General features: G+C 42.1%; 1 protein-coding gene across 2 annotated transcripts; it reads left to right on the top strand.

The window, feature by feature from the left end:
- On the top strand, positions 1-7,392 carry LOC122653084 (macrophage migration inhibitory factor homolog). 2 transcript variants are annotated; one of them, XM_043847012.1, is made up of 4 exons: positions 1-196; positions 6,624-6,824; positions 6,923-6,981; positions 7,151-7,392. In XM_043847012.1, the coding sequence occupies exons 1-3, from the start codon at positions 86-88 to the stop codon at positions 6,974-6,976; spliced, it is 366 nt and encodes a 121-aa protein (XP_043702947.1). In that variant the 5' UTR covers positions 1-85; the 3' UTR covers positions 6,977-6,981; positions 7,151-7,392. The 2 variants fall into 2 exon arrangements, with proteins under 2 accessions (XP_043702947.1, XP_043702948.1); XM_043847013.1 differs by lacking the exon at positions 6,923-6,981 and having other exon boundaries at positions 6-196.
- Positions 7,393-10,307: the final 2,915 nt, after the last annotated feature.

Below are 10,307 nucleotides of genomic sequence, written 5' to 3'. Positions count from 1 at the left end.
GAGGGTTTGCGCGAGCTGCACAGTGGTGGAATATTTTAGTCGAGAGAGAGAGAGAGAGAGAGAGCAAGCGAGCGAGCGAGAGAAGATGCCGTGCCTGAACTTGTCGACAAATGTGAACGTGGATGAGGTGGACACCTCTTCCATCCTATCTGAAGCTACCAAGACCGTTGCTAAGATCATCGGGAAGCCAGAGGCCGTAAGTTTGTTCCCCTCCTCTTTCTATTAATCCTTTCTTCTTTTTTCCTGTTTCGCTCGATTTTGGGCATTTCATTTGCTCAAGTCCTGAAATTTAGATCCTCGTTCTATTTGATACAATACCCCCACCCCCAACAAAAAGGATTTTTCTTTTCAAGTATTTTCTTGTCGATGTGAACATCCTGTAGCCAGTCTTCTCAATTGATAGCAATCTATGGTCCAAAAAGGCGGCATTGATTTCGATATACTAGTTGTTATGCTCCTCAATCCGGTAGTAAAGTTCATTATTCCACAGCTTTCAGTTCTTTGAGTGAAGTACCTGCCTAAACTTTTTAGGGCCAATGCACCTTCTCTGTAATTCTTCCCCTGTCGTGGGTTCTGTTTCTTTTCCTCCTCTTTCTGTAGCCATGTGGAACCTATACGGGTCTCTGTCACAGTATTGTTCGTGTAAATTTCGATGTTTATGCAGATGAGAGGCAATTGGATTACGTTGCTTCAATCTGGCCCTGTTGTGACATGGGCTACATTTACAGTAGTTAAGCACATCATTGACCATATGGTTTTGCTCATTCATGCCCCTGAATAACTGCAAAAATATTTACATTATAAGAGATAAGGGCTCCACGCATGTTCAATGTGCGTTGGAGACACACAGAATAACGTGGTTCGGTTCTTTAGAACCTACGTTCACAGAAGAGAATGATTTCCACACTTTGAAAGACCGGTGATTCTCTCATCTTAAAGGAGAGGAGGATGAGAGAAATACAAGGATAAATTTGTACCGGATGATTACAAAGGATTGATACAAGGAGAAATACAAGGAAAGAATGACTGTTCAAGATAATTTACAAATCAATTAGGATAAAATCCTTATCAGCTTTCCTTGTGTGAGACGATTGTGTCTGGCCCAACCGTTAAGGTGTCTCCAGCGTACATTGAGTATGTGTGTAGCCCTTAGCTCTTATATACATGTTTTGATTCTTGATTCACGGCAGATTAATTCAACGAATGGTGCGGTTCGGGTGGATTGAGCCTTGAACCTACTTCCTTTAATTATAAGGATGCTATATCTGTCTATATTCGTGTATACTTTATGGTTTAGCTATGGATGTGTCTTTTCTTTGGAGGATGAGGTCTGTGGTCTGGCATGTTAGTGAGCTAAGGATGGGGTGGCTAGAGTGCTAAGGCTGCATTTTTATCAGGGAACCTATCTCATAATATAGTCTTTTCTTGGGGTTTTGTGGTCCGCTGAACTGCTTATTATGGTTGTCACTTTTGTTGTTGTTGTTTCTGTAATACATGTTTATGTAGCTTTGTTTTTTTTTTTTTCTCTTGATAGGTCCTACTTTATCCTATTCTATGGGGGAAGGGGAGGTGTGACCCAAGAGGCTTGAACCCAAGACCTCGTGATGGCAATGGGCTTCCACACACCACTTGCTACCAAGTGTAGCTTTGTTCTTTCTTCTATAATAAAACCTGTTATTAATCCAAAAGGTTTCATGTATTGAATACCTTATAAGGTTTATGAATGTAAAAATTAGCCAAACTTGGTTCTCTTGTTTTATGGTTAAATCAACTTTATTACAAAGAAAAGAAAAAAAAAAGAAAAATTTTCTAGATACAAGATCGGATCCCTTCAAGAGTCGCTGGGACAGACATCAGGAGAGCAAGAGGGATCACCACCAACATAACAAACCAAGGCCCAAAGCAAAAGGCACCCTACCCAGACATTAAGGAACAAAGAACCACACCCCTAAGAATTAGTGGACCAAATGGGGTGGATACCCCACTTCTCGGCAATAAACCCATTCCTAGGGGATTTAGGACCCTTAGGATGAGGTCCACAACATCTGATCTCCACATCACTACAAATGTCTCTGATGATCTGAATGTGCCGGATTTTGTTTCTAAAAATCCGATAATTTATTTCCCTCCAGTGTGGAATATGGTGCTATAGAATGTAATCTTGGTGATAGAACCAATGGTATCTCCTTTAAAGTTTTCCCCTATCCACAAAGTGTCCATCACTACACTCCTCCTTGGAATCCTGTTAGGGGAATGGAGCCTAATAATGTCGCCCCACAATCTCGATGACAAGGGGAACTCAAAGAGAAGGTAATGTAGAACTAATCTAGGCTAGATTTAGTCCCAAATAACTCAGGAATACTCAGTAGTCACAAAACTCAAAATAGGAACAGAACCAAAAATTAGAAGGTTAGGATTTTGTCAAACCAGCCAGCTGATGGACACCTCCTTTGGATTGAAGGTAGAGAATGTTAGGGAGAGGCTTTCTTCACAATTTGGTTCACTTCTGATGGCTCAATGTGAAGATATCAAGGACCCACCAAAATAGAAGGTTAAGGAAAAAACCTGCCAAATCAGGCTGTGTTGGTCTCCAGCAGCAACCAAGTGTGAAACTTGGTGTGTAGAACCTATTCTGCAACTTTGAACCAGTTTTAATGGTTGGAATGTAAGATGGAAGGTTGAAGACAAAAATAGAAAGTAATAGAAGAATGGAAGTTTCAGGCCTGGATTGGGGGTGGAAGTGTGGATTGAGTGGAGGGATGGTATAAAGGAATCTGAGTTTCAAAACCCAGCCGGGTTGGTGGATGTTGGATGAAGGTTTTGAAATTAGAAGGTTGCAACCAGATGAATTGCAGAGGCACAGCAGCAGGTCCACTCGATAGAACACCAAGCAGAAACAACAGCAGTGATTGAGGGTGTCTTCAATCTCAAACAATGAACTCCAGCAACAGCCGCAGCAGCACTCGGATGTCTTTCTGGACAGAGGAAAAGTCTTCACAGCACTTGTAATATCCTTCGATTGGCAGCAGCAGTAAAGGGGATCGAGCAGGGTAGGGAGAAAAGGGAAAAGAGAAGATAGAAGAAGAAGGGGGGGGGGGGGTAGGGGATGGCCTTCTCAGCCTGGATCTCTCATCCACAGCTATCTCAGCTGTTGAACATAGGAGGAACTCCCATAACCGATGGCTAATATGGCCTGAAATTGTTTTGTTCTAAAGCTTAACTTCTTCCATTAAGATATGATGTCTATTAATAGCTTAGGCAAACTTACAATGAAATCGAAACTTTCTAAAAATAAAAACAGAAACTTAGTAAATTGGAAACTACTAAATCTAATCTACAATAGAAAGTAACCAAACTTAAACTACTTGGCTTTATAATTCAGCCACATGCAAATAAATTAGAAACTATTAATTATAGAAACTACTTAATTGCACCAATCCTAGTTGACTGGTCAAAGGGAGAATCTGTCAAAATCGTGGGGCATCTTTGGGCAGCTTCTAGAAGCCCTGCTGTCCAATTCTAGCCTGGTCCATCTCTGGCCCAAAAAGGGACCTGGTCCGATGGGCCTTCTTGTGTCTCTTTCTCTGGCCAGATTCTACATGAGCTCTGATACCAAATAATGTAGAAGGGGTTCAGCAAAGAACCACTCTACAGTAGAATCGATGATAGGTTGCAGCAGAACATCAAAATCGTAACAAAAAATCAGAATTAGTAACTTAGAGAAATAAAACCAAATCAGCCAGCAGTTTGGATCCAGACTTGGATCGAGTGGAGGTCCTATGGGGGTGATCTTCTACTGAAAATTTGGTACAATTCTGCTGGCAGAATAGGGAGTTGCAGGGGCATTCCCAAAATAGAAGGTTGGAGTGTAACTTGCAAACCAGAGGGAATCTGGCCACCAAACCAGGGTCGAGTGTAGGACCTGGTGTGGGGTTTCTATGCTCTAAGACTCTGCAGAAACTGATGAAGAATGATGGAGTTGTGGGGCCTTGAAACTTGCAGCCAATCTGGAGCAGAAACTGGAATCCGCAGGAGATGGAATCTCTTTGTTTAATCAGCAACAGCAGCAGCACTCAGAAGATGTGAGGGGATCTCAGTGGTCTTCAGTTGAGGTTTCCAGATGCGGCAACAGTCATAGACAGCAGTAATCACCAACAGGGAATTGAGCAGGGTAGGGAAGAAGAGAAGATAGAAGAAGGGGGTAGGGGAATGGGCCTCTCACCCCCAGCTATCTCAGCTGTTGCAGCAAAGGAGAAACTCCCATACTCGATGGCTAAGTGGCCAAAATATTCTTTTCTCTAAATTCTGTCCTTTCATTAAGATGTGATGCCTTTTAAATTTTAATAGTTTAGGCAAGCTTACAATAGAATAAAAACTTTCCAAAAATAAGAACTAATCTAAAATAGAAACTTAGGAAACTAGAAACTACTAAATCCTAACTAAAATAGAAGGTAACTAAAATTAGAAACTACTAGGCTTTATAGTTCAGCCTTCTAAATAAGCAAGGAAACAAAATTAGAAACAAACTGAAATTAGAAACTACCTAATATACTTTCTACAACTGAAAATAGAACCTAAACTATGGCAGCATTTGGATAGAATCTTTCTCCACTTGATGGGCCCACAGAATCCTCTAAAAGATATCTCCACACAAGGAAAATATGGTCTGTGACACTGTACACGTGAACAGTGTTTTGGCCTCTTTTTCTTGGCCCTTCTAGAAGACCTGGCCTTCTTGTGTCTCTTTCTCTGCCCAGATTCTACATCAGAAGGTGATCTCTGCTCTCAAGACCTGCCCTACAGTAGATGCAGAAGTGAAACTTGGATAGTTTGCATTTGAAGCTGGTCTTTAGCAGGGAGGGCATCCATCAAACATCTCCAAGTCGTGAATGATTGGCACGGGATACACGTTGAAAACCATATACACGAATCCCAACCCACCCGAGGATGGGGTCTCCTTAGAATATCCCAAGCTGATCTAGAAGTGAACTGCCCAGATGGGGAGGCGGTCCATCTAATGAGATCCGGCATATATGGTCTGAGCCTCGTAATGTTGTCCAAGTGACTCCACACATGATGAAGATCAACGGACGTTGATGGGCCGGGGTCCCAATTACCATTACCAAGGATAGATTGAACCCATGCAAATTTGACTGACCCCACATCATAATGAATCCTATCTCCACATCTGAGCATGAGAATACCATCTAGATGGCAAGGATCCAATCACGACTTTGTAGAGCATCCATCACCAATAGAATGGTTTATAAAAGCCTGCGCCCGATTCCTGAGCTGGAGGACCTTATTCCACACCCAAGAGCAATTATGAGAGGGCTTTACTGTCCAAATAGACTCTCCTTTCAAGTACCTGAAGTTTACCCATTTCACTCTAAGATAATCTGTGGGAAGCAATCCACCAGATCTGCTTCAGGATGCCAGTGGAGTTCATATCCTTGATGCGCTTCACCCCCAATTCACCCTCCTACTCGGGCCTACAAATAGCATCTCAGACAATGAAATGCACTTTTCTCTCAAGGGAAGGGCCCGGCGAGAGAAAGAGAACATGGACTCTAGCTTTGCTATCACACTCCCTAGTAAACCAAAAAGCCTGGTCCAATAAATATAGCCAACCTGAAGCACCGACAAAATGAGCTGGAGCCTGCCTGCATATGACAGAAACCTTGATTTCCACCTTCCAATCGTCTTCTAACAAGGTCAAACAAGGGGGCGCAGTCATCTGCCTTCAGCTTCCCTGAAATCAGTGGGACTCCAAGGTATCTCACAGGAAGCTGGGTGTTGGAGAAACCAGACAATGCACGGGGCATATCACGAACCTGAAGCTGTACCCCACCAACAATAGGAAATGACTTGGACTGGTTCACATGGAGCCCAGATAGGGATGAGAAAGAGTCTAAAGCTCCCATAATTGCTGAGACTGAGGGGCCTTTAGCCTTCACAAATATCATCAGATCATCAGAAAACATCAAGTGAGATAACAAGAGGCCTGCATTGAGGAATAAGCTTGATGCTACGATCTTCAGCCAGCTTATTTGTAACAATAGTAAACAAATATGGGGACATGGGATCTCCTTGTCTAATACCCTTGCTTCCAACAAAGTAACCAGCTGGGCTGCCATTGACTAAGCCAAAAAACATGACATTGATTGCAACCCTTTGCTCATCCAATGACTTCCCAGGGAACCCCATGCAGTCTATAATTTTGAGAAGATGATTCCAATTCAAGGAATCACAAGCCTTATGAAGACAAATTTTCGTGATAGCAGTGGGAAAGACATGCTTTTGTGTAATCCCTTTGACTACATCATGGCACACCAGAAAGTCCAAACTTGGCTTGACCAACCAAATCAATATCGTGAATTGAGGGAATTGGTATTGAAAATCTAGGTGCTTGAACTCTTAAGCCAACCTATTAATCCCATAGTGAGAAAAAAATAAGAATCAAATTCAAAACTTTGTACATAAAATTAATGGTTTGTATTTGTTTTTTCAAGATTCTAGACAATATTTGTCTATTGTATTATCTCTATTCTGTTTTTAGTTCCCCTCTTAATGTTCTACATGTTTAACTAAAAGGTACACTGTTTTGTCATTATAAATTTCAGTATGTGATGATTGTACTGAAGGGGTCGGTTCCGATGTCATTTGGTGGGACTCAGCAACCAACAGCTTATGGTGAGCTGGTATCCATTGGTGGTCTCAACCCTGATGTCAACAAGAAGCTGAGTGCTGCAATTGCAGCAATTCTTGAGACCAAGTTGTCTGTTCCTAAGTCTCGATTCTTCCTCAAATTCTATGATTCAAAGGTAAGCTAGCTCAAATTTTCGTGTTTCTCCCATTAAAAGGTCATAACTGCCATTATAGTGCCATCTGTTCTTCTCATTGCATTTTCCCTGTTTGTTAGGGCCATCAAAGCCAAGATTATGCACAGTGTTTGCATGCTTTACATCAACACTAGATCATGTAAATAACCCTCTACTGATTTAAAACCAAGACTGAAGTTCTTATTGGTTTGCAGCTACCTAGGAATTCTGTTATCTACTTTGTTCAATCTAACTCCTATTGGTTGATATTCTGTTATATTTGGTGCTGCTATCAAGGTATTGATACTCCATCTCCTGGTATATTGCAGGGTCCTGACTTTGGATGGAATGGGGCGACCTTCTAAATTCTCTAGTACTTCGGATGTGTTGTCTTGAATCTCTCCAAACCAAATTCTATATGTAGAAGCAACTTGATATCGTTATATTGACTTTCATAACTGTGTTGGGTATGCAAGAAAAGAATATTCCGTTATGTTATTTGATAGGCATGTTTAATTGGAGCAATCTGGAGATGTTGAACACATAATGACATTGCTAGTTTCAACTCTTATAAGTGCCCCTTGTTCTTTAAGAATCATTGTAATTTTGTTTCTGGCTCACTTGGGAATTTTGAAATGTTGCTTGACTAAAGTAAAGTTGGTATCTGAAGGATAAACAATCAGGATGACCTTTCCCAGTAAATTGTGGTACCCACAGCATCTATTCAGGAAGGTTGGAGTACTGCCACCTAAATGATGTTGCATGAATACTTCACTTTATACCATTCATCTGTGTTCATATTGAAATTACCAACGGCAGATCCATGCACCTACCTTTCTGTTTTTAAAGAAAATGTTTTATTATCATGTATCTAATGTAGAAGGGGGTTCAATTAAGAACCACTCTACAATAGGATCGATGACAGGTTGCAGCAGAACATCAGAATAGCAATAAACCAGAATTAGCAACTTAGGATGTAAAAAGCAAACCCGCCAACAGATGGTTACTAAACTTAGGTTGAGTGGAGGTGATGCTGATCAGGACCTTTGTTCCAAATTACGACCGATTCTGATGGCTGGATGTTGAGTTATGAAGAGGACTTGAAATTAGAAACCGACCTTCAAAATAGAAGGTTAATGGAGAAACCAATCTGGCCAGCAGTTGGGGAAACCAAACAGATTCGATTGGTGAGCAGGTTGTACTCTCCAGATGCTTTGAATATGGCCCCAATAGGTTCAGTAGTTGAAGAGATTTAAAGCCTTGAAGTTGCAGCAGAATCAGCAGAGAAACAGAGCTGCAGGGTGCAACAGTCTTTCATTTGATTGTGTAGACAGCAGCAACAATACTTGGTGTTGATGGAGGAATCGATTTAGGTCTTCAAGGACTCTCCAGCAGCAATAGTTGCAGACACGAGACAGCAGCATGCACACTCAATTGGGAGCAGAGAAATAATAAAGAAGAGAAAATAGAATAGGAGGGAAGGATAAGGAGATTCGGCTCTCACCAGCCAGGCTCTCTTAGCCCTAGGGTTTTGGCTCTCCCAACCCTTCATGTCACAGCCATTGGACAAGAGAATCTTTTGCTTCAAAGCAATTTTTTTTCATTCAATTATTCAAATCATTGGGTATGGTTATAGCAGCCTTACAATTAATAGAGGGCTATGCTTGCACCTCAAGTTAAAAGAAAATAGAAACTAGGCTTTATAGTTTAGCAAACATGCAAGGAACAAAATTAGAAACTATAAAATAGAAACTTAAGCCCACTTTCTAAATCTAAAATTAGAAACTAAACTAAACTTCTAAATCCCCACACAGAGACAAATTTGATCCTTCTAAAAAGTCTTCACCTGATCTGGTCTTGGGCCCCATAGAATCTTCGAATAATATTCCACAAAAGCAAAATTAGGGGCTGTGGCAATGTTCATGTGAACAGTAATGTGAACAGTGTTTTGGCCTTTTTTTATTCATGTTTTGTCCTACATTAGTATCTCTTGTAATGAATAAGCGCATATAGTTATATAGTGTCAGTCTTTTCTCGTACACTCTTCTTTTTTTTTTGGTGGGGGGGGGGGGGTTACATAACTTGCTAAGCTAGTACACCTGGCCTAAATATGTTAGAAACAACTCAACTCAACTCAGCCTTATCCCAACTAAATGGGGTCGGCAACATGGGTCCTTTTTCTCCAATCAGCTCTATTCAAGCCATACTTGTTACTAGTCCAAAGCTATGCATGCCTTTCCTCACCACTTCTCCTAGAGTTATTTTAGTAAAGTTGTTAATCTTAAACGAAACCATTTATCGAAACCAAACCACATTGTTTAAACTGGAACTGATAAACCGATTAATTATTGATTCGGTTTTGGTTTTGAAATTGAAACTGATTAATAATGTATTTGATTAGGTTTTTAAACAATTAGATCACTAGTTTCAAACCGAAACGAGTAAAATTGATATACCTTAAACCGTATAAAATGAAAGACACCAATTGATGAGTTATAGAAATATCCCCCAATCAAATGGTGACACGTGGACTAGGTCAAATCCGAGGACAGAGCCAAGCGGTAACCAATGACACCAGGTTACAAGAGACGATGAGGACATGTCCCCTGGGCCACTCCGGTCACCGCCACAACTGAGCACTAAGGTCGCCGAGCACGAGCGGGCCTATGTTGTTCGGCCATATGGCCTGGGCCACCGAGAATGAATGCCTGGTCGAGCACCCGTGTGGTTTGACGCGCTACAAGGACCGTCAAGCCGAGCATGGCGCCGAGGCCTCCACAGGCGAACCCTACGGCGCAACACATCCCCACCTATGCCGACTACGAAGCCGAGCACGAAGAGCACGGCTGACCGAGGCCGAGGCCCCTCCAGAGGCGATAACTACGACTTGCCCAAAATCACGGGGCCACGTCATCGTACCCCGACAATCATGGGACACAAATCGGGCCGCAATCGGAATCAAATCACGTTCCAATAAGGACTCGTACCTTATGAAGAATCCGACTCCGAGAATAACTCTCATCTTTTGCTCCACATGGAAGAGCCCAACCAAAAAAGGACTCATACCATACGAGGACTCATCCGACTGCCTCGACTCATCCTATAAATACCCAGGTATGGAGCTCAAACGCTCATCTCACTTTTCACTAAGTTGAAACGTTGTTGCACCGGAGACCTGACTTAGGCATCAGAGAGTCTTTGGCCAGAGCCACACCGGCTCTCTTGTGCTCACTCAGTTTTTGCAGGCTCATCCTTGGGCGAACCGAGCAACGGAGGTTTCCACACACAACACCAACACACATGCAATATTTTTCCAGAGGCTTCCTATTCCCTCTCCTATCCCTTGTCTCCTGCATTGTTGGAGAAAGCACTAGTAGCAGCATCGGAGATTCGCTGGAGAAAGGAGCTAGTAGCAGCCGCTCGCTCCTTCAGTCGACGTCGTCGGTTTCATCCATCGGAGAGCTCCAAGATCTACTGTTCCTTTGA

The sequence above is a fragment of the Telopea speciosissima genome, chromosome 2 (genome assembly GCF_018873765.1).
Source record: "Telopea speciosissima isolate NSW1024214 ecotype Mountain lineage chromosome 2, Tspe_v1, whole genome shotgun sequence".
Classification (NCBI taxonomy): domain Eukaryota; kingdom Viridiplantae; phylum Streptophyta; class Magnoliopsida; order Proteales; family Proteaceae; genus Telopea; species Telopea speciosissima.
The sequence above is the reverse complement of the archived record's forward strand: the minus strand, read 5'-3'. Positions and strand labels throughout refer to the sequence as shown.